Source organism: Felis catus, chromosome B3 (genome assembly GCF_018350175.1).
Source record: "Felis catus isolate Fca126 chromosome B3, F.catus_Fca126_mat1.0, whole genome shotgun sequence".
NCBI classification, from domain to species: domain Eukaryota; kingdom Metazoa; phylum Chordata; class Mammalia; order Carnivora; family Felidae; genus Felis; species Felis catus.
Window position 1 is genome coordinate 136,968,084 of NC_058373.1, and position 26,917 is coordinate 136,995,000.

At 51.3% G+C, this 26,917-nt stretch overlaps 1 protein-coding gene across 1 annotated transcript; it reads right to left on the reverse strand.

Moving 5' to 3' along the window:
• Positions 1-406: 406 nt before the first annotated feature.
• SERPINA6 (serpin family A member 6) lies at positions 407-20,810 on the reverse strand. Its single transcript, XM_003987945.3, has 5 exons — positions 20,678-20,810; positions 13,004-13,632; positions 6,282-6,552; positions 2,271-2,418; positions 407-831 (listed from the first exon to the last, which is right to left on the reverse strand). The coding sequence occupies exons 2-5, from the start codon at positions 13,611-13,613 to the stop codon at positions 646-648; spliced, it is 1,215 nt and encodes a 404-aa protein (XP_003987994.1). The 5' UTR covers positions 13,614-13,632; positions 20,678-20,810; the 3' UTR covers positions 407-645.
• Between the last annotated feature and the right edge of the window lie 6,107 nt (positions 20,811-26,917).

A 26,917-nucleotide genomic window follows, 5' to 3' on the forward strand; every position in this document is an offset into this window, starting at 1 on the left:
TTTGACTTCGTTTGTGAAAGATTGTTTTGGTTGTTTTGCTTTGCTTCTTTTTAAAAGTTTATTTATTTATTTTGAGAGAGGACCAGAGATCGTGAGCCGGGGAGCGGCAGAGAGAGAGGGAGAGGGAGAGAGAGAATCCCAAGCAGGGCATTCAGGGCTTGATCCCACGACCGTGAGATCATGACCTGAGCTGGTATCGAGAGTGGGACCTTTAACTGATTGAACCACCCAGGCACCCCTCTTTTTCATTCTTAAGGGTGTTATGATATGTGTGTGTGTGTGTGTGTGTGTGTGTGTGTGTGTGTGTGTATTAGTATTTTAAAGATGTCTTTCTGTTGTGTTTTGGCCTGCATGATTTCTTCTTTTTTAGAAATAATGTCAAACTTACACAAACTTACAAAAACAGTAGTGTTTTCCTATGCCCTTCACCCAGCTTCCATGTATTGCATAACCAGAGCACAATGATCAAAGCCAGGAAAGTACAGCGGCACAATGCTTCATTATGGTCAATCCCAGTGTGTCACCTGCCCCACTACAGAAGAGCCTGGAGAAGACTGGGGGGGCCCTCCCCCTGCCCAGAGCGTGTCTGTGGGGTCCCTGATGCGCAGAGTCAGCCGGTGCTGGGACTCCCCGGGGGACGCCCCGTTAGGTCGGATTCATAACCCTGCCCAGGAAAAGGCTGCTCCACGTGAAGTGGTCGAAGATCATGACAATGAAGGGCCGGTTGATGTGGACGGCAAGGGGCTTGGACGCCGCGTTTGGCATGAGCCCGGAGGGGGCAGCCGCCTCCAGGCCGCTCTCACTCAGCTGCAGCATAGCCTTGTGGACCACCTGTCGGGGAGGGGGGGGGGCGGAAGTGGGGGTTGAGCCTCTGCTGTGTGTTGGGGGCTTTCCATACCTCGCTTTGAGCCCTCCCACCCTCGGTTTGTGGTGGCAAAGCTGAGGCTCAGAGAGGGTCGCTTGCTGGCTCCCTAAGTGGCGGCCCCAGGATTAGGGCCAACGTCTGTCCACCTCCGGAACCCAGGTGGCACCTAGGCTTCTTTCCTACAGAGTGGGCAGGTGGAGCCGGCCGCGGGGAGTTTAGGGGGCTCATGGTACTAACTGGACTTTGGTGTCCACATCAGGCACTCCTTCCGGGGTCCTGGGCGAAGGGGGACCTCCCTCCTCCACCCCACTAGTCACATACTAGGGTCCAATTTATGCAAAGTGCTTGGGCCTGCCCAGGGTGGAAAAGGGACCGTTGAACGGTCTCTCGTCGTGATCAAAATTAGGGAGAATTTCTGAAATCAGCAAAATGCCGGAGTGGCTCGCATCAGGAGCCTTGGGTGGGTCAGAACTGACTAATAAACAACATCCGAGGGGACGGTGCCTCTCAGCGGCTGGACAGCGAGGAACCGGAGGCTCTGAGAAGCTCTGTAAATAGGCACAAGTAGCTAGGAGGAAGCCGAGCGGGGCCAGGAAGCCCTGGGGTTTGTCCTGGGAAATGAGGTTTCGAGTGGAAGAGACCCTGGACCAAATGTCACACCGTTATCCACGAGCTCTGTGGCCGTGGAGGGGTGGGCGGGGGTCATCTACCTTTCTCAAGACAGAGAGGCTCTTCCCCCGAGAGATTGGCTCAGGTCAGGGCTGGCTGACTCAATCCTTCACGGTATGCGTTTTATCCAGCACATACTGCGTGCTGGAGGGAGGGGCTGCTGCCTCCGGAGCTCTGTCCTGTCCCCTGTCTGGTTTTGTCACCCACAGGACTGTGAGGTCCCGTGGGGGAAGGGCCCCGTCAGAATAGCGCAGGCATACCCAGTGTCTAGAAGTTTGGGGCACAGAATGGGTGTTCAATACTTATGTTCTGGAGTGACCAGCAGGACACAGAGCTGACGGATGAAGGGTCATGAGTGTAACGGGTAGACGGGCCGATGTGATTTCACTCAGACGTTTCCCATTTCCCTGGTCCCTTCTTGGTACTGGCCGCCCCCAGTCCTGCCATGATGGCTTGGTTTCCCACCCTGTCCCCCTCTGTGTGGCCCGGCGGAAGGGGCACGCACCTGGGCTGCGACCCTCCCTTGTCACTAGCTTCCGTGTAACCTTAGAGACATCGCATTTCCCTGCGGAGCCTCCGTTTGCCCTGTTGTAAATAAAAGTAGGGGCGTGGACAAGACCCGGGGCTCTCAACCTGGGGCTCAGAGACCCGCTCGTGAATGGGCTCCGTGTTGCTTATTATTATTTGTACCGTGAATTTGGGGGGCTCTAGGGAGACCGGCTCTAGGGACATTTACCTTTGACGCCTTCAGCTGGGCCTCTCGGGTGATGCCGGAGAAATCCACCCCGTTGTTGACCAAGTCTGCAATGCCCATGTCCCTCAGGATGGCCCTGAGGTCGTAGTCTCCAGAGATGGACACCTTTGGGACGTGTAGGTCCACCTGGCTGCTCGGGGGGCAGGGGGTAAGCAGATGGGGTTAGACTTCCCCTGCCAGGCAGCTTCCGTTTCCTCTGTGACCCCTCTGGACCCTGCCTCCCAGCCGGACACACTTTTGGGGAAAAAGAGAAGGGACAGAACAAGAGGCAGGCTTTGTCTCTTTCGCCATCGCACGCATGAGCTTCCTCTCTGGGCCTCTGAATTGCTCGATCTTTTCTTCTCGGCTCTTTCTCTGAGTGGATTCCACCTGTGGTACAGCTGGACATTGAAGAGGGTCCCTGAAGGAGTCCTTGTGGTCCCCCAGGCACCCCCTGCAGAAAGGGAGGGGTGGGGGGAGCACCCTGGGAGCACGGTCCTGGCCCCAGCATTGCCACTAATGCTGCGTAGCTTTAGCCAAGTCCTTGCTTGTCCTCATTTAAAGAGCGAGACAGCGCAGGGGCAGGGCCGTGAGGGCACTTCTCTCCTAGAGGGGAATCAACCTGGTGGATGTCTCCTAGCTTCTGTATTCGCATCCAATGCCTGTGTGTGTGTGTGTGTGTGTGTGTGTGTGTGTGCGCGCGCGTGCGTGCACACACACACACACACTCACTCATGCAACCTCAAGGAGTTGGAGCCAACATCTTCAGTTTCCAGATGGAGAGAACTGAACTCAAGAGAAGCTGAAGAATTTCCCCAAAGTCACACCACTGGGAAGCAGCAGAATTGTGAAGAGGTCAGGACTAGTTGGCTCAAAGCCCCATTGCCTCATGGGAAGAGAGAGAGGGAAGGAGGGGGAGAGAGAGAGAGAGAGAGAGGAGGAGGGCAGAGAAAGGGGGAAGGGGGGAGGGAGGAAGGAGGGGCAGGGAGGGAGGGAGGGAGAGAAAGAGACAGGGAGGGAGGAGGGCAGAGGAAAGGGGGGGGAGGGAGGAAGGGGAGGGAGGAGGGAGAGGGAAGGAGGGACAAGGAAGAGAGATGGAGAGAGGGCTCTCACGAGCTGTGTGTGGGGGCAATGAGCCTTCTTCCCTAGGAGGTAGGAGACAGCTGGACCCTGAGGGGTGCTGCTCCAGGGAGGGGGGAGGTGATCATTGCAGGGGTGAGGTGGGAGAGTGGGTGACACAAGCCTGGAGGTGAGGACCCCTAGGGTCTGACTTCTAGGACTAGCAGAGCGTCATGTGGATGGAGTAGAGAATTCCTGCCCAATGAAAATTCTGCCTTGGATGTTTGTTTAAAAAAGAAAAATCTAGAAGAAAATAGTATGTGTTTTTGATGAATGTCATTTAAGCTGAAGTGTTTTAGTGAAGAGCTTATTTTTGGTGTAAAGAGAAAGAGTATCCTTCTCATTTTCAACAGAAAAGGAGCCAGAATTTGCTTGATCCACGGTGTACAACCACCCTCTGGGGCCGCCCTTCCTGAATTCCGGGCTCCCTTGGAAGGGTGGGGGTGGGGCAAGTGAAAGGGTGAGGAGGCAGTGAGGGATCCCTCACGTTGCCCAAGCACAGGCTCACGGTCGCACATACCCACCCCACTCCCACCCCCCCCCCCCCCCCCACCGTGGCCATGCGAAAGGTCAGGTGCGAGGGGTCCAGGACTAAGGACACCTCTGGGGCCCCACGTAGCGCCAGGGCATCTCCGGGAACCACAGAGCTGACCACACGGCTCTTCCCGGCTGGAGTGAGGTCAGACCCCAGGCGTCCACGTCCACTCGCAGAATAGGACTACACTCTCCAGAAGCCCTGGCCCTGAGCAGCTCTCTGAGACTACGACTCGAAATAAAAATAACTTGAAACCATAAAACCCCAACCCCGCGCATACATTAACGTAGCAGAACTTCTTTCTGGATTTTCTGCCGGCGAAGCTCTTGGATTGCAAATTTCATTCAACTAGAATTTGTCTCAGTTTTTGCTGCTGTTGCTGCCTGGCCCTGTGGGTGCCCCGGGACACGGCCTCCTGGCCAGGGTTTGTGCCATTTCCTGTCCCATGCACGCTCTGGGTGGCCCTTCCGCTGGCTGAACTTGCCCTCGGGCTTAACACACAGTTCAAGTGGAAAGCAATTCCCTCCGCAGCCCTTTCTGTGGTCCCCTGGGGCAGCCAAGCAATCCTCCCTTCCCTCAGCATCGAACATTTACTTAGCTCCTTTCTGGTCCCGCGAGGACAGAACTGACGTCATTGTACAGTATTAATTCCAGCAGAATCTGTGTTTCTGCTCTCGAATGCATGTCTTTGAAGTCCATCTTTTGTCCTATCCACCTTCTATCCTTTCTGCTTAGCCTAGTGCATGGTCTAAGCTGCTGCTTCCATTTCTGTGTATTGAAAGAGGGGCGTGTGGGTGGCTCAGTTGGTTAAGCGAGTGACTTCGGCTCAGGTCATGATCCCACGGTTCAGTTCGTGAGTTCGAGCCCTGCATCGGGCTCTGTGCCGACAGCTCAGAGCCTGGAGCCTGCTTCAAATTCTGTCTTCCGCTCTCTGCCCCTCCCCTGCTCACATTCTGTCTGTCTGTCTCTCTCAAAAAAAATAAACATTAAAAAAAAATTTAAAAAAGTTATGTGTATTGAAAGAGAGAAAGAAAAAAAGAAAGGAAGGAAGGAGAAGGGAAGGAAGAAAAAGAAATGGCAAGAAGGAAGAAAGAGAAAGAAAGAAAAAATGGAAAGAAAGAAAGGAGGAAGAAAGGAGAAAAGAAGGAAGAAAGAGAAAGAAGAAGGAAAGAAAGAAAGGAAGGAAGAAAGAAAGAAAGAAAGAAAGAGAAAGAAAGAAAGAAAGAAAAAAAGGAAAGAAAAGGAAAGGAAAGAAATGGCATCTGTTCTGGAAGCCTTCCTGACTACTCCAGACCCCAGTGTCCCCTTCCTCCCCTGCGTCCCCTTTGCCCTTACGGTCTGCACCGCCCCACGCACCGCCAGGGCCCACGCTGATGGTGCTGCTCGGATTGCTTGCACACAGACACAACTGCAGTCTCACGAGAGTGAGGATCACGTTCAAGAACATCTATCCCCTCCTCCAAGGTGAGGGCTGGGGGTACACACATGCTTGACCATAATTTTGATTGCCGTCTAACTCAGAGGTGCCTGGGGGGGGGGAAATGAGTTCGTTCGTTCATTCATTCATTCATTCATTCATCATGCATCATTCATTCCCAGCTCCCATGCTCAATCAACCCTCCCTGAGTGTGCACCCCTTGCGTGGGCCTCAGGTTGGGCACGCGTTGGCTGGTTGTCCCTCCCCCCTCCCCACTGGCCCGTGGGCATATACACCCGTCACCCCTTTTCCCTTACTCCTTTATTACCTACCTAGGTCCTTACTTTCTTTTTTTTTTTAACTTTTTAAATATTTATTGATTTTTGAGAGAGATTGAGAGAGAGAGAGAGAGAGAGAGCCAGAGAGCTGGGGAGGGGCAGAGAGAGAGAGGGAGACACGGAATCCGAAGCAGGTTCCAGGCCCCAAGCTGTCAGCACAGAGCCCGATGTGGGGCTCGAACTCACGAACTGAGATCATGACCTGAGCTGAAGTCGGACACTTCCCCGACTGAGCCATGTGTTGGCTCCGGGATGAAGGAAACGGTCATTTTGGTGTATTTTTTATGGGGTCTCTCAGGAGTGGTAACCGTGCTTGATTTCAGGGAAGCAAGATAATAACAACGGGTAAGCGAGGGGCCGGGGGCAGTTGGTGAACACAGTTTAAGGCAACAAATCAAAAACGTGATCACGCGGAAGGTAGCTGTTAGCCTCCCAGGGACGGGCCACCTCGCTCTGTGGACCGCCCCAACGTATCTCAGTGTCAACCGACAGGTGGATGAACAGGTGTGACCTCTCGGTCAGAGAACCTCAGGCCGTTGGGGACCCAGCGGACCGGAAAGCGATGAGCCCCGGGGGGCGGGTCCAGGGGGAGGGCAAGGGCTTACCTGATGGTCAGCGACTCAGACCACCTCTGAATGGTGTCCCTGCTCAGCGCGGCGATGACTGTGTCCATCTCCCCCTCGTCTGGGAGGATGAAGAAGACGGTCCCGTTGCCCGTGTAGTCCAGCTGTACCAGCTGGCAGGGGAGCACCCGGTCTTTCAGGTACTTGATGGGGCTCGACTGGAACATCGTGGGCACGGTCACCACGGTGCTCTCGTTCACGTAGAAGTTCTCCTCCCTGGTGCTTTCCGGGTCGAAGGGCTGTGCCCACGTGCCTGGGAGAGGAGGGAGGGGGAGGGCAGGAGACAGGCCCGTGAGAGTGGGGGGCAGGAGAGCTCTAGGCCGGGTCGCGGCCCCCACCAGGGAGGCGGGAGGTTCCCGGTAAGGTACGGAATCCCCGGCACTTTTGAGCCCGTTGTATTCTCCACCTCTTGGCACGGACTGAGGGTTCACTCTGTTCCTGAGCTGCTGAAAACAGGAGGAGGGAGACAGAGGAGAATGCTGGCCCTTGCATTTGGGGGTCGGATTCAGGAAACCAGATTTTGCCTCCCACCCGAGCCCGGAGTGGATCCCGGATTGGAGGGCTCTGAAGTCCTGTCGAAGGGAACTCGGGCTGCGAAGTCGAGGTCAGGAATGGGGGAGGTTTGGAGCAACGGACCGCCCGTCCCGTCCCCGCGCCTTGACATCAGCCACAGAAGCCCAGCAGGCACCCTGGCCCCCCGTGGACCGTGCCCACTCCCCCGAGGGCCACACCCCATTTCCCACGGGCAAAGTCAGGATAAGATGCCCTTGAGGTCACAGGCTCACACCAGCGGCTGGACTCGAAGCCCTCCGACGTGTTCCGCGATGGCATCCCGTAGCCTCTCTGCCCGCCTCGTGATGGGGAGCTCACTACCTTCACGGACCAGACTCGCCACCACTGGTCAGCTCTTAACGGGAAGAAAATTGCTCCCAGAGCCAAAGCCCGCCTGATCGTGAGGCCTGTCTGCTGAGCCCCTTCGACCCTTCTGGGCTCATTCCAGGCAACCGTGAGTCCTCTCACAGGTGACAGAACTCTGGGTATTTAAAGACGTGGGCAGGGGCACCTGGGTGGCGCAGTCGGTTGAGCGTCCGACTTCGGCCGGGTCACGATCTCGCGGTCCGTGGGTTCGAGCCCCGCGTCGGGCTCTGGGCTGATGGCTCGGAGCCTGGAGCCTGTTTCCGATTCTGTGTCTCCCTCTCTCTCTGCCCCTCCCCCGTTCATGCTCTGTCTCTCTCTGTCCCAAAAATAAATAAACGTTGAAAAAAAAAAAAAAAAAGACATGGGCAGATCTCGCCAGGGCCTCCGGTGCCTTAGGTTAAGACTCTCCAGGCCTGGAGATGACTGGGGACCCTGCATCCTGGGGGTCCCCGGTGTCTTGGATGCCTTCGGCCTGAAAGCCCCGGCGCCCTTGTGAGGTCTCTGTGTCCCAACTGAGGCTGCCTGGAGGTGGCGGCCAGAGCAGAGGTCCAGGCAGGCCTCTCTCCATCCTGCCCCCTGCAGGATCTGCGGACCACAAGGCCAGAACTCTTGTTCTGTTCAGCCTCAATCTCCGTGAAGGGCTCCTATGGGAGGCAGTAGGGAGAGGTGGGCGGAGGCGGGGAAAGGGCCGGGTGGATGCGGGGCCTGGAGCCTATGCCCTGCCCCCTCCCTGGTGCCTGAGTGTGACGTCACAGCCTGGCTGTCTCACCGCAAGCGGGATCATTTGAGGGCTTTCAAACCATCCTCCAGAGGAGGCCTGGGACCCCCTGGACTGAAGGCAGTGGTTCACTTACTAAGTGGTGGTTTACCTGTCCGACTTCCAGCAAAAAAAAAAAAAAAAAAAAAAAAAAAGTGAATTTTTTCAGGGTTAGGTTTTTTCTTGGGCACAAAACAAAATACAGAATGGGGCCCGACCTCTACTTTAGGGGATTTTTTTTTTCTCGAAATTTCTCGGGCCGTGAGAACTCGGGGTCGGGAAACTTAAGAATTTATGGGGGCGAACTGGGGAGAGCAAGGATGATTCCTGCGGAAAACCTTCTAACGATATTTTTAATGTTCTCACAAAAAAGAAAAAAAGCTGTCGAGAGAGTCCACCAAGTAAGGAACATGCCAGGGACACTTTGCCCTAAGTTTAGTGACGATAGCTGTGTCACTGCTCATTGCTACTTATTATGCCGGCCTTCTGGAAACATATTAGGGTAGCCCCAGCTTAAACAGGGGCTTGCCACTTAGTTTGGCTGTGTTCCGGAAAATCTGTGTACAACAAAGCAGCACACGCCCCTGTCGGCTCTCGCATTCAGATTTCTATTTCCAAAGCTGTTCGGATTTTATCACCAGGAACTACTCTTTTCCATCAGCTCGGTCCCACTGTGGTCGTGAGAACATTGAGAAACTGTCAGATGACGTCACCAAATGACGTCACCAAATGACGGCTGTCCCACAAGCCCCCTCGCAGGCCCCGGAGCACCCCTTCCCGCGTACCTGGGTTTACTACACTCTGCTTCCAAGGAAGTGCTGCCAGAATCTCTTTGCAACCACTGTTGAGCTCCTGCCATGTGCCAAGCACTGTGCAAAGGCACTGGGGCCTCCAAAGAGACAAGGATACCAGGCAGGAGCACACAGTCTGTGGGAGAGATGGCCTGTGGAGTTTGGGGGAGCACTCGGAAACCTTTCTGGGCAAACATTCCCAGAGTCCTTGACCCTCCTGCGATTGAGTGCAAAGAACACGAATGGAAACACCAAAGACCCTGAAGGGCCAACTAATATTTGCCAAGGGAGCCAAGATAACTCAATGGAAAAAAATAGTCTCTTCAATACCTGGTGCTAGGAAAACTGGGTATTCATGCAAAAGAATGAAGCTGGACCCACATCCCACACCACATGCAAAAGTTAACTCAAAGTGAATTAAAGATCGGAAACCATAGGGCGCCTGGGTGGCTCAGTCAGTTAAGCATCCGACTCTTGACTTCGGCTCAGGTTATGATCGCGCAGTTCGTGAGTTTGAGCCCCGCATCAGGCTCCGTGCTGCCGGTGCAGAGCCTGCTTGGGATTCTCTCTCTCTCCTCTCTCTGCCCCCTCCGTCTCAAAATACATAAATAAACGTAAAAAAATATCTGAAACCATAAGGCTAGAAAACATAGGGAAAAAGAAGCTCCCTGACCTTGATTTTGGTGCTGACTTTTTGGATATGACTCCAGAATCGCGAACGACAAAAGGAGAAATAAACAAGCAGGACAAACTAAAAAGCTTCTGCACAGCCAAAGACACAACCAACACAACGAGAGGCGGCCTACAGAATGGAGGAAAACATTTGCAGACTGCATATTGGATAAGGGGCTACTATCCCCAATATATAAGGAGCTCATATACTTTGATAGCAGAAAGCAAATAATTCAACCAAACAATGAGTGGAGGCCTTGAATAGGTATTTTCCCACAGAAGACGTACGAATGGCCAACAGGTACGTGGAAAGGGGCCCAACATCCCTCATCGCCAGGGAAATCCAATCAAAGCCACATGAGCTATCACCTCCCACCTGTGCGTGTGGCCAGTGGCAAAAAAGACGAGAGAGAACAAGGGTTGGTGAGGATGTGGAGAAGAAGGAGCCCTCGTGCCCTGCGGGCGCGAACGCGGCTCGGTGCAGCCGATTTTACGTGGAAGACGGTAGGGAGGTTCCTCAAAAAGTTAAAAACAGAAATTCCGTATGATCCAACAATCCCACTCCTGGGAATACATCAGAAGGAAATTCACTCACTGTCTCAAAGAGATAAAGACATTATCTGTACTCCTATGTCCGTCACAGCGTTATTGACAATAACCAAGATGCGGAAGCAACTTAGGTGTCCACTGATGGATGGATGGATGGGTAAAGAAAACGCGTGCACACACACACACACACACACACACACACACACACACACAGGGATATTATTCAGCTACAGAAAAAAGAAGGAAAACCTGCCATTTGTGATCACATGGATGAATCTCGAAGGCATTCTCCTAAGTGAAATGAGTCGGACACAGGAAGACAAATACCGTATGATCTCACATGTATGTAGAATCTAAAAACCTAGAACTCCTACCACGTGAGGGGATGTGGGTGTCAGCTCGCCCTATCTTGGGGGTGTATATTAAGTCATCACGCTGTAGGTCTTGAACGCAGGCAATGTTATAAACTAATTATGTCTCGGTAAAAGTGGAGGGAAAAAATTGCTGCCTTGGCCGGGTCAGCCTCACACCCTCCCGGGAGGGACACCGCTGCCAGGTGGGCCTCCAGGCCGGTGCAGAGGACGGAAGACAGAAGGAGGGGGGCTTGACATGACGGTAAGTCTGTCCAGGTAGCATAGAGCTGGGGGGGGGTGCGGTTGGCTAACAGGGGGCACTGAGTAGGAGTTGGAGAGAAGAGAAAAGGGCAAGTGAGGATTCTTTCTGGAGACTATGATCTGGATGAGCTTTGAGGTTGTTGAGAGATACATATTAAATGTGGTTATTACCTCCCCCCCCACCCCGTTTCACTTGCATTTCTTCAAACATGACTGGTTAACTGAGACCGAACCACCTGAGCGCAGGCTTATAAGGTCTAACAAGATGTTTGTTAAAAATGAGGTGTGGGAAGACTGTAGGGGGTGCTCACGAGAAGCAAGGATTTGCCTGAGGGAATCAGGGAAGGCTTCATGGAGGAGGTAACTTTTGAGCCAAGATGTGATGAGTGGGAAGAAGTTTTTGGCGCAGGCAGGTTGGGGGGCGGCTCAGGGGACAGAAAGAGTACGGGTTTTGCGGCAGGCAGAATGGCCACCCAAATATGCCCACATCCTAATTCACGGAACCCGTGAATCTGTTATGTTACATGGCAAGAGGACATTAAGGTTGCCAATCCGGCGATCTAGAGAGGAGGAGATCATTCTGGATTATCCAGGTGGGCCCAGTATCGTCACAAGGGTTTGCTTAAGAGTGGAAGAGGATGGTGGGAGGGGCAGGGGCAGAGGAGAGGTCATGGTCATGTGCTAACGGGCTTTAAGAGCAAACGAAGGGCCCAGCAGCCAAGGAACGCAGGTGGCTTCTAGAAGCTGGGAAGGGCAAGGAACCGATTCTTCCTTGGAGCCTCCGGAAGGAACGTAGCCTTGCGAACACTTTAACCGCTGCGCGACCCATTTTGGACTTCTGACCTCCAGCATTGTTAAGATAATAAATCCATGTTGTTTTACGCCACCGTGTTTGTGGTGGTTTGTTAGAGCAGCCATAGGGAACTAATTCAGGCTTCCATGAGGACAGGCGTGCTCCCGGACCGGAAGGAACTCGGTGTGGTTGGACACTGTGCACGTGTGCATGTGGGCGTGGGCGTGGGCGTGCTGTGTGCTGTGTGTGTTAAGGTGTGCCTGCGTGTATAATTGCTCTGTGTGCACACGTGTGTGTACAGGTGTGTGCGCGTGCGTTCATGTGCACGCTGTGTGTGTGTGTGTGTGTGTGTGTGAGCGTGCTGTGTGTTGGGAAGTTGGAAGAGGGAAAACGTTGAGATGTGAGGCTGGAGAGGACAGAGAAGCAGATGTCTCTAGGCCAGGGTCCTCAGCCTTGGGATGATAGCCACTCTGGGGCAGATATCATTGTGGGGGCTGTCCTGTGCATTGTAGGAGGCTTAGCGGCCTCTCTGGCCTCTACTTACTAGATGCCAGGAGCACACCCCACTGTACCCGCAGTTGTGACAACCCAAAATGTCTCCAGACACTGCCAAGCGTCCCTGAGGGTGGAAGGAGGAGGTGGAGATTACCCTGGGTTAAGAACCACTGCCGTAGACTAAGGATTGTAGATTTTGTTCTCAAGGATAAGGTATCCCTTGGGGCGCCTGGGCGGCTCAGTCGGTTAAGGGTCCGACTTCGGCACAGGTCATGATCTCACAGTTCACGAGTTCGAGCCCCGCGTCAGGCTCTGTGCTGACGGCTCAGAGCCTGGAGCCTGCTTCAGGTTCTGTGTCTCCCTCTCTCTCTGCCCTTCCCCCACTCACACACACACTCTCTCTGTCTCTCTCCTTCTCTCTCTCTCTCAAAAATAAATAAACATTAAAAAAAATTAAAAAAAAGAATAATGTATCCCCAAATTATCTGATCATAAATACGATTGGGGGAGGGGGCCTTGTTAAAAATGCAAACTTCTGGGACTTTCTCCCAGCAGTTTTGCTTCAGTACGTCTAGCATGGGCTCTGCAATCTATAATTTTAACAAGTCCCCATGGTGACTTCTATGAACAAGAACTTTGGAACACCCTGCTCCAAACTGGGGAGGAAGGGCTGGAGTTTGGTGGAGATGGCACTTGGTCAGAGCTGGCTGTGAATTCTGGGGGTGTGTGTAGCTTGGGGGCCATCTGGGGGGAGTTTCTGGGGGGCAAGGGCTGTGTCTGGCTGGGCTTCCAGCCCCTGGCCCGGTGCCCGACTCCCGGCCAGCACTCAGACAACATACGTAGACCACGGGGTGGTCGGACTGTTCACCATTACCTGTTTGGGCCTTGAATGAACCTACCAGAGCTTGGGTGAGTGGCTCAATTCTTCTAGGTGTCATTTTGAACATTTGTAAGATGGTATCATTCTACTTTCCTAAGAGGACTGTGGTGAAGACAGAGATTCACAGGTGAAAATGTGCTTTGTAAAATCCAAGATTTTGCCCAAGAATGCACCCTGGGTTTTGACGGCTCTTACTGTTCTTGGCAATGGGATGGGTGGGGCCGGGGGGGGGTACCTTTGAAGAAGATGTAGTTGACCAGGACGAGCGTGGCTGAACTATCCAGCTTCGATAACAAGTTCACAATTTTCCCATGGGTCTTATTTTCGATGTACTCATTGATTTGTCTGCTGGCTCCAGCCCAGTCCTCGAAATCTGTAGCCACAATCTCCAACCCATAGTAGTGCTTGCTGTCTGCCGAGAACGACTCCAGCAGCTCCAGGCTGCGGTCAAGGAACAAGGCGTTACCCATAGCCATCTCCAGTGTGGCGTCTGACTCCTTGTGGATGTGGTGCAGGTGCTGAAAACCCTGGTGGATCTCAGCTTCGGATGTCTTGGTGAGGTTGAAGCCCAGGCCCTGGAGAAGCTGGGCCCGTGTGTAGCCACGGGCGCCCAGGGACAACATAGCTAAGGCCATGGAGATGCTCAAGGGAGAGATGAAGACATTCTCGCCAGGAGCTGAAGCCACTAGATGCCTATATAGGGTAAAGGCAAAGTCAACATTGTTTGGAGCCAAGTCCCGGTGAGGGCTCCTTGTGCTCACATCGGTGTCGGGGTCCTGAGCCTGGACGGTCCAGAGGTCACTGGTGGATAGCCAGAGGAAACAGGTGCACAGGGAAAGCAGCATCGTCCAGGATGGTCCAGCCCTGCCAAATCAGGAACGCTCATTAGACAATGTGGGGCCTCCAAGGCAGTGGGGCATGGCGAAAAGGTGGGCAGAAGACCCCGTGGAAGGCCCCATTCAAGCCTCAGTTCCTTCCTCCCCATTGGCTGTGTGACCTAGGGCAAGTCAGGACTCTGGGCCTCAACTTCCTCATCTGAAAGTGTGATTATACCTGCTATGATTTATCAAGCACCTACCAGGCGCCCAACGCTGACCTATGTGCTTTGCCTATATTTCTCATTTAATCCTCACTGACAAACAAATCAAGTAGGTATTATTATTATGATTTGACGTAGGCAGAAAGGGCGGCCCAGGAAGGTTAAATATCTGACCAAGTGATACATTCAAAGAACTGAAAGAAGAAAACTATCAACTAAGAATCCTGTACCTGGCAAAACAATCCTTTCAAAAAAATTTTTTTAATGTTTATTTATTTTTGAGAGATAGACAGAGCATGAGTGGGGCAGGGGCAGAGACAGAGAGAATCTGAAACAGGCTCCAGGCTCTAAGCTATCAGCGCAGAGCCCAATGCGGGGCTCGAACTTGGGAGCGGTGAGATCATGACCTGAGCCGAAGTCGAATGCTTAACCGACTGAGCCACCCAGGTGCCTGGGTAAAACCATCCCTTAACAATGAGGGAGAAATCTAGACAGTCCCAGATGAACAAAAGCTGGGGGAGTTCATTGCCACTAGACCTCACCTGTAAGAAAGGCCGAAGGGAGCCCTTCTGGTTGAAATGAAAGGATAAATAAATACCATCTATAGGAAGAAATAAAATCTCTCGTGAAGGTAAATATATGAACAATTAGAGAAACTTGTACTATTGTAATTTTGCTTTCTAACTCCACTTTTTATTTTTGATACGATTTAAAAGACAAATCCATGAAAAGCAATTATTAGTCTATGTTTTTGGATACACAACGAATGAAGATGTGATTTGTGACTTAAGTACCTGAAAGGATGGGGGGTATGGAGCTGCATAGGAACAAGGTTTTTGTATGCTGTTGAAATTAAGCTGGCATAAATTCAAGTGAGAGTGTTATAACTTTAGGGGGTTAAACGTAATTTCCGTGGTAACCATACCAAATCCAGACAGAGAACCTATAAAGAAAGAAAACTACAGATAAATATTGCTTATGAGCATTGACGTAAAAATCACCAGCAAAATCCTAGCAACGAGAATTCAGCAGTACATTAACAGGATTACACACTATGACCAAGTGGGATTTATTTCTGGAATGCAAGGATGGTTCCACATGTAAAAATCAACCAATGTGCTATAGCACATTAACAGGACTAATTTAAAAAAAGACCACGATCATCGCAGTTGATGCAGAAAAAGCATCAACTTTGGCATTATTCCACACAGCCTTTCAAGATAAAAGCATTTAGCAAACTAGGACTAAAAGGAAAGCACTTCAATAAAATTAAAAAAAAAAAAAACATACATGAAAGGCCCACAGCTAATGTCATGGTGAAAGATTGAAAACTTTTCATCTAAGATTTGGAACGAGGCGTGATGCCTGCTTTTGCCTTTTCTACTTAACACAGTCCTGGAAGCTCTAGCCAGAGAAATGAGGCAAGAAAAAGAAATGAAAGGCATCCAAATTGGAAAGGAAGAAGTGAAATTATCTCTGCTCATAGGCAACCTGATCAACATCACAGAAACATGTGGAAAACACGAAAGATTCTACAAAAGCTCTGCTAGAACCAATACATGAATTCAGCAAAGTGACAGGCTACAAAATCAACACACACACACACACGCACGCACGCACACACACTAATCAGTTCTGTTTCCATATGCTAACAATGAACAAGCTGGAAAGGAAATTAACAAAACGATTCCATTTACAATAGTATCAAAAAGAATAAAATCCTTAGGAGTTAACTAAGGAAGTTATACTGCAAAACATGGCTGAAAGAAACTACAGAAGAGATAAATAAATGAACAGACATGCTGTGTTCATGGATTGGAGGACTTAATATTCTTAAAGTTGTCACTATTACCCTAAGACATCTACTGATTAGACGCAATCCTTATCAAAATCCCAATGAGGCAATCTGCAGAAATAGGAAAACCCATTCTAGATTTACAAGAATTCGTAGAGAATCTCAGGGGAACTTGAATAGCCAAAAATAGTCTTGAGGGAGAAGAACAGAGTTGGAGATCTCATACTTCCTGATTTTTACATTTCATATAAGACTGCGAAATCAGGGGCACCTGGATGGTTCACTCGAGTGTCTGACTCTCAATTTCGGCTCGGGTCGGGATCCCAGAGTCATGGGATCAAGCTCCACGTCGGGCTCTGTACTGAATGTGGAGTCTGCTTGGGATTCTCTCTCTCTCCCTCTGCCCCTCTCCCCTGCTCGTGCTCTCTCTCAAATAACAAGACAAAACAAAAAAAAAACACAAAACAAAATAAAAAGACAACAGCCAACACAGGGTTGTACTGGAATGAAGGCAGACATAGGGACCAAATGGAATAGAATGGAGAACCCAGAAATAAACCCGTGCATATACAGTCAAATAATTTTTGATGAGGGTGCCAAGACCATTCAATGGAGAAAGGACGGTCTTTCCAACAAATGATGCTGGGGGAGCTGGATTAGCCACATGCCAAAGAATGAAGCTGGACCCTTATCTTATATCATATACAAAAATGGACCAAAGACCTCCACGTAAGGGAGAAATAAAACTCAGAAGAAAACGTAGAGAAAATACTTGGTGACACTGGATTTAGTGATGATTTCTTGGACATGACACTAAAGGTACAAGCAACAAAAGAAAAAATTAGACATACTGGATCCTTTAAAAATTCTTGTTCACTCAATAGAGTAGAAAGGCAACCCACAAAATGGGGGAAAACATTTGCAAATACCATATCCGATAAACGCTGAACGTCCAGAGTAGAGAAAAACTCAAGTACAAAAAAATAAAAAAAACAATCCAATTCAAACAATGGGCCAAGATGTTGAGCACACATCTCTTCAAAGAAGGTATACGGATGGCCAACAGGCACGTGAAGAGATGCTCACATTGACGTCATTGGGGAAATGCAAATCAAAACCACAATGAGATACAACTCAGACCCATTAGCGTGGCTATTTCAAAAATTCAAACCGAACGCAACAGCCAAACAGAAAACAGGTGTTGGATATGGAGGACTTGGAGACCCTGTACCTTGCTGGTGGGGATGGTAAATGGTGTATCCGGGTGGAAAAGACAACAGCAGTGCCTCAAAAAACTAAACACAGAGTTACCATATGACCTAGCGATTCTTCTGAGCATATACACAAAAGAATTGGGAGCAGAGATTTGAGCAGATATTTGTACACCCCGATGTTCACAACGGCATTATTCCCAATAACGACAACAAAAAATGGATACAATCCAAATGTCCATCAATGGGTGAAAGGATAAATAAAAGGCGGTTGTATAAAGAAAACACCCCTGTGTTTCTCCTTTCCTCTCGCCCGACGGCCACGCTTCCCTCTGACGCCAAGTATGAGGGTTTTCCACACCCCGGGCAATTCTCCACCACCAGCTGGATGCCCTACAGTGTAACTCGATTCTGACACTATCCACCCCTGCAGGTTAAGGGCTCTCAGTTCCCACAAGACTGCCCACCCCTGACTTCAGGTGCCAATCACAAGTCCCAGCTTGTCACCCTGTACTTCTGACTGGCTGTAAATCAAGGTTCCCATGACCATCTCACCGGGTTTGATAATTTGCTAGACCGGGCTCACAGAACTCAGGGAAACACTTCCTTCCAGTTTATTATAAAGGACAGAATAAGGAGTGTGAATCAACAGCCAAAGAGATTTATAGGGCGAGGTCCAGAAGGGTCCCAAGCACAGGAGCTCCTGTCTCTGGGGAGCTGGCGTGGTCAGCACGCAGATGTCTTCACCGATCCAGAAGCTCTCTGACCCCCAAACTATGGGATTTTTATGGAAGCATCATCACAGAGGCAGGATGGATGATTAACTCCATCTTCAACCCCTCGCCTCTTCCCAGAGAAAGCGGGGGGGGGGGGGCGGTGAGACTGAAAATTCCAAGCTCCTGATCATGGCTTGCTCTTTCCTGGACCAGCCCCATCCTGAAGCTATCCAGGCACCTATCAAAAGTCACCTCATTAGAACAACAGACACTGCTACCGCCCAGGAAGTTCCAAGGCATTTAGGAACTCTGCATCAGGAACCAGGGGCAGAGACCAAATATTAGAACGTGAGTTGCTCCCGATGCTCTCATCACTTAGGAAATTACAAGGATTTTAGGAGCTCGGTGTCAGCAACCAGGGGGCAGGGACCGATATATATTCTTTCTTTTATTTCACAGTGTTATATGGATGGTGGGAACGGCTGCACAACAGTATGGAGGGTACATAATGCCACTGAACTGTATATTTAAAAATAATTTAAAAGATCAATCTTTTGTATATTTTATCACTATAAGAAACTTAAAGAAGGGGCTCCTGGGTGGCTCAGTCGGTTAAGCGTCTGACTTTGGCTCCGGTCATGATCTCACGGCTCGTGAGTTCGAGCCCCACGTCGGGCTCGAACAGTTCAGAGCCTGGAACCTGCTGGGGATTCTGCGTCTCCCTCTCTCCCTCTCCCCCTCCCCCATTCACACTCTGTTTCTCTGTCTCTCAAAAAATAATAAATAAATGCTAAAAAAAAAAAAAGAAAATTAAGGAGAAAAAGACATACAGACCATTCAAAGATGTTTGGTAAGAGCAATTAAAAAAAATGCAGCCAAGGTCAAAACCAGTAAGTGAACGTTCTACCTGCAGGGCTGCTGGTCCCCAGCTCCCCTGTGCTTTAGGGAGCTACCTGTATCCCAGTAAAGAAGAAGGAGCAGGACCCCCTGCACTGCCCCGCCTAGGGGACCCACCATTCTGGAAGGGGGCCGGGAGCCCACAGTGAAGACAGTACCCCCAGGAGAACGTGGTGCACTCTGATTTGGGGACCACTGGTCTGTTCTGGAACACCCGGAGGCCCTGGCATGCTCCAAAACCAGCACCTCGTGAGCGACAGATGCAACTCCCACCCCCACCCCTCTTCCAGGCCCCTCCACACTCCTGCGTGTCCCTCTCCGTGTGGTGGGACGAGTCCTGCTGAAGTTCCCTGCCCTGTGCTCCCTGCTTCTTTCCTTTCCTGCTTTGACAACAGCCCTGTTGCCCTCCCCTCCCTTCTCGGCTGCCTGGCTTTCATTTTCCTGGTCTTGTGGGAGGCCACGCTGCATTGGGAGCCCAGCATTGCTATTTATGAACCAGGTGACATGCGTGGACTGTTTAAACTCTGCCTCAGTTTCCTCAGTATAATTATAGAGTTGGTAATAATACCCACCACGGGCCTTTCCGCCTTTGACCTTCTGATTTTCTGGTATTTGCTTCCTTGTTCTAGTCTCAGAGCACAGTCCACGTCTGGGGCCTGTCACCTCTTCCAGGATTAGCAGCCGCCCCTCCCTGGTGTCCTTGCCCCTGTTCCGCGGAGCCCTCCCTCCCCTCTGCAGACAGAGGCAACTTTTCAAAATTCAAGCCATTGGCCATTCTTCTGCTGAGTGGCTCCCGGCTGTTTCCAGGAGGGGTTGGTGCTCCATAACGTGGCCCAAGGGGGTGGTCATGACTCTGTGCCTGGTGACAGCCCTGCCTCAGCCTCAGATCTGGTCCCTTGAAGTCTGAGCCACAGCACTGCTGGGTATCTCGGCGGCCATCCTTCCAGCACATACCAGACCTTCAGTCCTCTGCCAGGGGACAGTTCCATTGTTTGTGGAGCAGGGCTCTGGCCTGGGAGCTAGGGACAAAGACGGACCCGCCCCAGTCCTGCCCCGTGTGGCTCCACTCTGCAGGCCTATCCTTCCCCTGCCTTGCCTGGCTCACCTCCTTTTGTCCCTGGGCACGTAGAGCCCAGCCCTCCTCCAGGAGACCTGCTCTCTATGCTTCCCTGTTGTGGCCCCATCACACTGCAGCGAAGTCTCTGCCTTAGCCCCGTCCCCTCCACACCCGCTTGGAGCCCTCCGGGGCAAGGACCTGGTGCGGGGCGCAGCCGGGAGCAGGGCTGGCTTACCCCAGTTACGAGTTCTTGCTCCCCTCCTCTTCCTGTTGTTTCTGGGACTTCAGGCCTCATCCCCTCCTGGGTTAATCCTCCAAGGTAAGGATTAAAACTCTACCCACCTCGTTCGATTGTGAGATTGTCGTGAATACCAGTCACAGCTGTTATTAGTGCCTTCGTATGTGGCCTCACTCAATGGGTCGTCCTGGGCCCACTTTACAGAAGAGAGAATTGAGGCCCAGGGATGTAGAGTGACCTGTTCAGAGCTGAGATTCTAAGCCCTGCAGCCTGGCCTCAGAGCCTGGGCCGAGCCCTTCTGTCCTTCTCTACGGGAAGCTAAGTGATGAGGGTAAAATAGCTCTCCAAAAAGTGCCCGGCCGCGTCACAATGCAGTGTCTGTCCCCCTCGTCGCTCATGTTTGCAGTGATGCTCCAAGCACACACCCACCGCGTTCTTTATTTTCACAAACGCCCCTGTGGGCCAGGTGCCGTCTCGGGGCCCTCTGCATTTAACCCTCAGCACACGTGGTGTCGCGCACAGTCCTGTTCCATCTGCAGTGTCCCTGCCCCGGGTGAACCAGGGGTGGCAGGCGTGTGCGACCCTGCGGCACGCCCGGTGTCCCTGCCCGCATCCCCCGGCAGGGGGCGCTGCCTCGCACCCGTCCAGCCCAGCTGTCACAGCCTTGTGCTATTCGGCCGGGCTTAGGAACCTCGGCCAAGGGACCGATGGGAATGACTCTTAGCTCGGCGTCAACCCCTGCGAGCCTGGAGGCCAGGGGAAATCACATCCGCATGGGTGACCCACAGACTCCGCCAAAGCCTCCCAGCGTCACTGCTCCTATAGCCTCGTATCACTGCTGGCTGCCCTAATGCTCAGTGCCCGTTAAAAAAAATCACAGAAGATGCAGTCCTGGTTTCGTTCTGGTGGCGGCGGGGCAGGAGCGGGAGGGACGGACGGTGTTCGGTGTTACTCACGTCTGCAAAGGGCTGAGGCTGCAACCGCCGGCCTAGTCCCGGGCCCCAGGAGGCGTACAGTAAGCCGGCGGGGCGCCACCGCTAAATCTTGTTTGCCAGCTTCCCCGCTGGTTAATGGTTAGAGGGGGGCCAGTGGCCTTCACCATTTGGTGGTCCCCTCCCCTCCTACATTAACCAATGGGAGGCTTTTCCAGGAAATTTGAGCAAACACAGCAACGCCGCAAGTTAACTTTCCTCTGCGGGCAGTTCCCTGAATTTTATTTTTAATATCAAAATGTGGCCGCGGTTGCGTCAGTGCCTGTGGTTGCCTGGCGGCAGCTGGCGCGGAAGCCGCAGGTGTCCTTAATTAGCACAATGGCACCCGACACCTGTGGAGAACCAGGTGCCAAGCTTGGGCTGGGGATGCGTCCTGCAAGGGTTCTGGCTTCCAGGGGACCTCCGTCCGGTGGGAGAGAGGCATGGAGTAAAAGCAGCCGCGTGCTTCCCGAAGATTATCTCACTTGCTCTGCACAACGACTTTATGAAGTGGAGACAGTTCTTACCACTTTCGTTTAGATGAGGCGACTGAGAGAGCTTCCCTTGGGATTCTGATCCAAGACCACTCAACTCGAAAGTCTAGCGCCTTCCCTCTTTCCCACATTTTTATTTGTTCTCTTTTGACTGGAAGTGACAGACCACAAACATTTTAAAGCAAAAAATAAAAATAAAAAACACCCCCAAACCCAATATATATTGGGTCTCATGAATGAGAGTTCTGAGGGGGTGGGGAGGGCTTCAGGCTTGGCTGGATCCAGGGCTTCCAGGTTGGGTATCATTTCTTGGTCTCTCTTTTTAAAAAAATTCTTTCTTGGCTCTTTTTCCAGCTTTCCTGCTTTAGCCTGGACAGTGTGGGGGCACCGGTAGCCACTGCGGCTGCAGATTATTTGGTGATCACTGGGTTATTTGATATCAGAAGGAGAGAGACACTTTTTTCTCACTGTTTATATCGGTTCCCCAAAGGACTCCAGAGTTGATGGCTCATCCTTGGCCTTATCACAGCGCACAGAACAGGGCCTTGCGAAAGCCCAGCAGGTTCCTGTGCCCTCTGCTGGTTGATAACATTATTACTTCCCTTCAGGAATGAGGGGAGCCGTTTCCACGAGTAAAGAGGAAAAGTTGCACCCAGGCCGGGTTCTAGAGTTTTGGGGGGTGCTTCAATTTTATTAATAGTTTTTGGTCTTTTAAACTTTTTTTTAATTTATAAAGTCAATTTTGGAATTTATATCTAGGAATTTATTATTTTAAAATGCCTGTCATACCAGTGGTTTTTTGTTTCTGTATTTTATTTACATATTTCCTTTCTTATTATTTTTTTTTTCCCCTTGATGAGTCTTGTTAGGGAGCTCTGTCTAGTTAATTAATCTTTCAAAGGACCGGCTTTTAGTTTTGTTAATTCTTCATTTTTTTTTTAAATCTATTTTTTATTGATTTCTGCCTTTTGTTTTACTTTTTAGCATCTTTTCAAATTCCTTGGCTTTTTCCCCCTGTTGTTCTTTTTCTGATTTCTTGAATGAAATGCCTAGCCAGCTTTCTTACTTTTTAACATTTCCAGTCTCCATATAAATGTATTTAAAAAATTTTTTTTTCAACGTTTATTTATTTTTGGGACAGAGAGAGACAGAGCATGAACGGGGGAGGGGCAGAGAGAGAGAGAGAGACACAGAATCAGAAACAGGCTCCAGGCTCCGAGCCATCAGCCCAGAGCCCGACGCGGGGCTCGAACTCACGGACCGCGAGATCGTGACCTGGCTGAAGTCGGACGCTTAACCGACTGCGCCACCCAGGCGCCCCTCCATATAAATGTATTTAAAGTTAAAAGTTTTCATCTAAATTCTGGCTTAGGGATGTCCAACAAAGCTTTGATATTTACTATTATCATTGTCATTTTTTGATGTGTTTCTTAATTCCCTTAATGGTTTCATTTTTAGCCCCAGGGTAGCTTAGTAATATGCCATTTAGCGTATTTAGAATCTCAGACTACTCCTTTGTTATTTGCTTTTATTTCACCATGGTCAAAAAATATCGTCTGTAGGCATACCTAATAAATATTGTGGGTTTGGTTGCAGACCACCACATTAAAGCACATGTCATGATAAAGTGAGTCAAATGAATTTTTTGGCTTCCCAGCGCGTATAAAAGTTATGTTTATGTTACACTGTATGTCTAAAAAATGTATATACCTTAATTAAAAAATACTTTATTGCTGGGGCGCCTGGGTGGCTCAGTTGGTTAAGCGTCCAGCTTTGGCTCAGGTTCGTGAGTTTGAGCCCTGCATCGGGCTCTCTGCTCTCAGCACGGAGCCCGTTTTGGATCCCCTGTCCCTCTCTGTCTCTACCCCTTCCCTGCTCATGCTCCCGCCTCCCAGATAAATAAACACTAAAAAAATGATGAGAAAATAAAATGATCAAAAAATACTTTATTGCTAAAGATGCCAAACATCACCCAAGCTTTCTGCAGGTCATAATCACAGACCACAGATGACCCTAGCAAATATAGTAGTAACGAAAAAGTTTGAAATACTGTGAGAATTAGCAAAAGGTGACAGCGAGACACGAAATGACCAGATTCTGTTGGAAAAATGGTGCCGACAGACTTGCTTAATGCACAGTTGCCGGAAACCTTGCGTTTGAAGAAACACAATTACCCGTGAAGCTCAGTAAAGCGAAGCCCAAGGAAACGAGGTATGCCCGCATGTGATACCGAACGTGCGGAACTTAGGATTTTTTTTTGCAATCGTATGTGCTCTATTTTTATAAACGCTCCACGTTTTCTTAAAAGATAACGGGTACTAGGGGCGCCTGGGGGGCGCTCGGTCAGTTAGGCGTCCGACTTTGGCTTAGGTCATGATCTCATAGCTTGTGAGTTCGAGCCCCACGTCGGGCTCTGTGCCGACAGCTCAGAGCCTGGAGCCTGCTTCCGATTCTGTGACTTCCCCTCCTCTGCGCATGCTCTCTCTCTGTCTCTCAAGATAAGGAAGGAAGGAAGGAAGGAAATAAATAAATAAACGCTGAACAAATTGAAAAGTGTCAGCGTCATAAACGACTGAACGCACTACCTCTCGGAGGAGATCAAAGAAGCATGGCATTGTAATGGTGTGATTTCAGACGAGGAGGTGGTGATTCTGGGCGGGCGTCAGCAAGAAAGCTTCTCCCCGGGCTTGGGGTGACCCCTCAAAGACTGGAAAATCATGCCTTACGGCTCCCTCAATGCATCCTCCTTAACTGCGGAAATGTGTGCTACGAAGGACATCGTGGAGACAGTTGACAAAACTGGGGCGTGAACGGTACGTTAGAAGACACTGTTGTACCAGGGCCGACTTTCTCGAAGCTGAGCGCTGTACGGAAAAATAACATCCCCAGTTCTTAGAAAATATACATGAAGGTATTTAAGAGGAAAGGGTCATGATGTGTAAAACGGAGTCTCAAAGGTTTCTGTAAATACGTACACATTTATACACACACAGGCTGAAGACTGCAACCGTGGGCTGAGCAGAGCATCGAGCCTGTGGTAAGGTCTCCATCGACAGAACCAGAGCTAAAGCCGTTATTTTATCTCTTTAGCCACTAAGTACTACTTCGTACTAAGTACTGGCTACTTTACTGCCTGACAAGAAGACTTCATCTTTTTTTTTTTTTAAGTTTATTTTTATTTATTTTGAGAAAGATACAGAGAGCGAGCCGGGGTAGGGGCAGAGAGAGAAGGAGACAGAATCCCAAGCAGGTGCCACGCTCTCGGCACAGGGCCCGATGCGGGGGCTTGAACCCATGAACCGTGAGATCATGACCTGAACTGAAATCAAGAGTCTGACGCTTAATGGACTGAGCCGCCCAGACGCCCCGGAAGACCTTGTCTTTAACCATTAACCTTAGCCCCTTAACGTGGAAAACTAATTTTCTAAAATAAACACTTCCCTTAAGCACTTTTGAGTCAGATGTCAATTTATTAGCCACGTGTTCCCTGAACACTTGGTCTGTGCACACTGCGGACCCTGGCTCGTGGCCTCCTGGGGAGTGAGACCCGTTCCCTGCTTACTAGGAGGCCCAGTTCAGCATCGATGCATCTGGGTCTCATTCGGGAATGATCTACTGGTCTTTTAGGGCTCTCCCGAAATGCTGGGAGGAGCTCCTGGCCTGAAGCCCACTAAGAATGACCACCACCTCCCCCTAACGAAATCACTCCAGCCCAGATGTGGGTTCCTCTGCCCCAACTCCGCCAACCACAGAAATGGGGACTGGCAGGGTTGCTCAGAACCTTCTGGCTTCTGTAGCTCTGTGGAGAAGACAGCGCCGTCTGGAATCCCATCTCTGGGTAAACAGGGCCCGGGCCTCGCCTGGTGTGGGGACAGGACACGTCAAGCCAGGGACCTGCAGCGATAATCCGAATCGCCAGGCAGGAGTCTTGGCTGGCCTTTGCCGAGCCCTGGCCGGCTGTTTACCCTGGGAATCATGAGCTGTGCTGGCAAAGCAGGATGCCAGCCAGTGCTTATGGCCAGCGTGGGGGTGGCCGGGGCTAAATCTTGGACTTTGCGGGCTAACCTGAGATGGCCCTTGCTGGTCCCAGGGCCTGCCTTCTGGCTGTCGTGGGCCAGGGGAGCTGACTCCCCCGCATTGCTGGGGCTACCTATTCCCCCTGTGTGCTCATCCTTTGTGCAGTTCCTGGACTGAGTTCCTGCAGTTGAGCAGGACTCTAACCCTGTCTTGGGCCTCCCGCTCCTGGACAGGCAGGAAATCAGCCCAGGGGGGCCATTAACTCACTGGTAAGGTTCTGCATCGGTTGGCCCCCTTTTATTTTTTTTTTTGTATACTTCCTACCTGCCAATTCGTGCTCTGTTCTGGCTTCACAACCATGCGGAAAGCACCGAGCATGGTGGGGGGGGGGGCGGGGCTGGCACCCAGTGAGGACTGCAGCGGGCATTTATCGAGCCCTCGCCGGGTGCCAGCTCTGGTGTTTTATGTATTTTGATCTATTTGATCCTCACAAGAATCCACAGGGTAGGTACTCTTATCGCGCAGGATTAGTGGAGCAGGTCAAGAGTGGGGACCTGGGTTCGAATCCGGCCCCTAGCCTTGCGATGTTGGGCGCCTTCCGTAAGCTCTCTGCACCTCAGCCGAGGAACGGAGACCCTGGTATCTGGAGTCTGTTAGGTTGTTGTAAAGGATGCCTCAGGTTATGTGTGGAGAGAGCACAGAGCCGTGCCTGATGTGTTCCCAGGCATACGAAAGCTGCTGCTGATGGAGATGCCCATTTGGCAGATGGGGTGACTGGCGGAGGGAGGTTGGAGGGCTGAAGTCACACAGGCACGTAGACGAGCCAGGATTTGAACCCAGGTGCCTTAGCCAGAGTCCTCACCGCAGAGGTCAGGGGCCTCCGGCTTCGTGCGTTCCTTCCCTGCCCGCTCCCACGGCAGACCAGGGGCTGTGGGCCCTCCAGTCTCTAGCATAGGAATTCCACAGGGCAGATTCCTGGGCCCAGGAGGCTGGTGGGGTGTGGGAGGTGATGTGAATGCCCCCTGGTGGTCCTCGTGTGGCCTAGTTCGCAGTCCCAGGAGCAGAGGATGGGGCAGGCCAATTCTGCAGGTCCCTCGCAGGGGCCTGGGGCACAGTCCCCGCCTGCCTCTTGCTCTCTCGCTGACTTGTTCTGGGACCTTGGACAAGTTGCCTGACTTCTCTGAGGCTCGGTTTCCTAACCTCCCACCTTCCCCGAGGTCAGCGGAGGCAGGAGATTAGAATTGAGACAGAGAGCGTGGCGCCCGGGTGGCTCCGTTGGTTAAGCGTCCAACTTCAGCTCGGGTCATGACCCTGTGGCTCCGTGAGTTCCAGCAGGCTTCAGGCTCCGTGCTGACGGCTTGGAGCCTGGGGCTTGCTTTGGATTCCGTGTCCCGCGCTCTCTCTGCCCCTCCCCTGCTTGAGCTCTGTCTCTCTGTCTCCCTCTCTGTCTCTCAAACACAAAACATTAAACAAAAAGATAGTAAGAAGACTGCCAGACCTTGGGAATCTGTCAGACTTGTCTCCGGTGTCACTACAGCAATTACTCACTGTGTGACTTTGGCCAATCAATCCCTTGCTCTCCGAAGACCTCAACTTTTGCATCCATTCAGCGTGGTGCAGAATCGTGCCTGCCTGGGAGGGTTCTGGTGTTGATGAATGGCAGTAATGTAACGCGTAACACACAGCGGTTGTAAGGGGCCCTCGGACTACTGCT

What these genes read in the sequence shown, in the direction of transcription:
- SERPINA6 (XM_003987945.3), bottom strand. Translation starts at nt 13,613, where the DNA reads ATGCTGCTTTCCCTGTGCACCTGTTTCCTCTGGCTATCCACCAGTGAC. An exon ending in TCTGAGTCGCTGACCATCAG is followed by an intron (nt 2,419 to 6,281) that starts GTAAGCCCTTGC and finishes CCCCCCGAGCAG; the next exon opens with CCAGGTGGACCTACACGTCC. An exon ending in CCCAGCTGAAGGCGTCAAAG is followed by an intron (nt 832 to 2,270) that starts GTAAATGTCCCT and finishes CCTCCCCGACAG; the next exon opens with GTGGTCCACAAGGCTATGCT.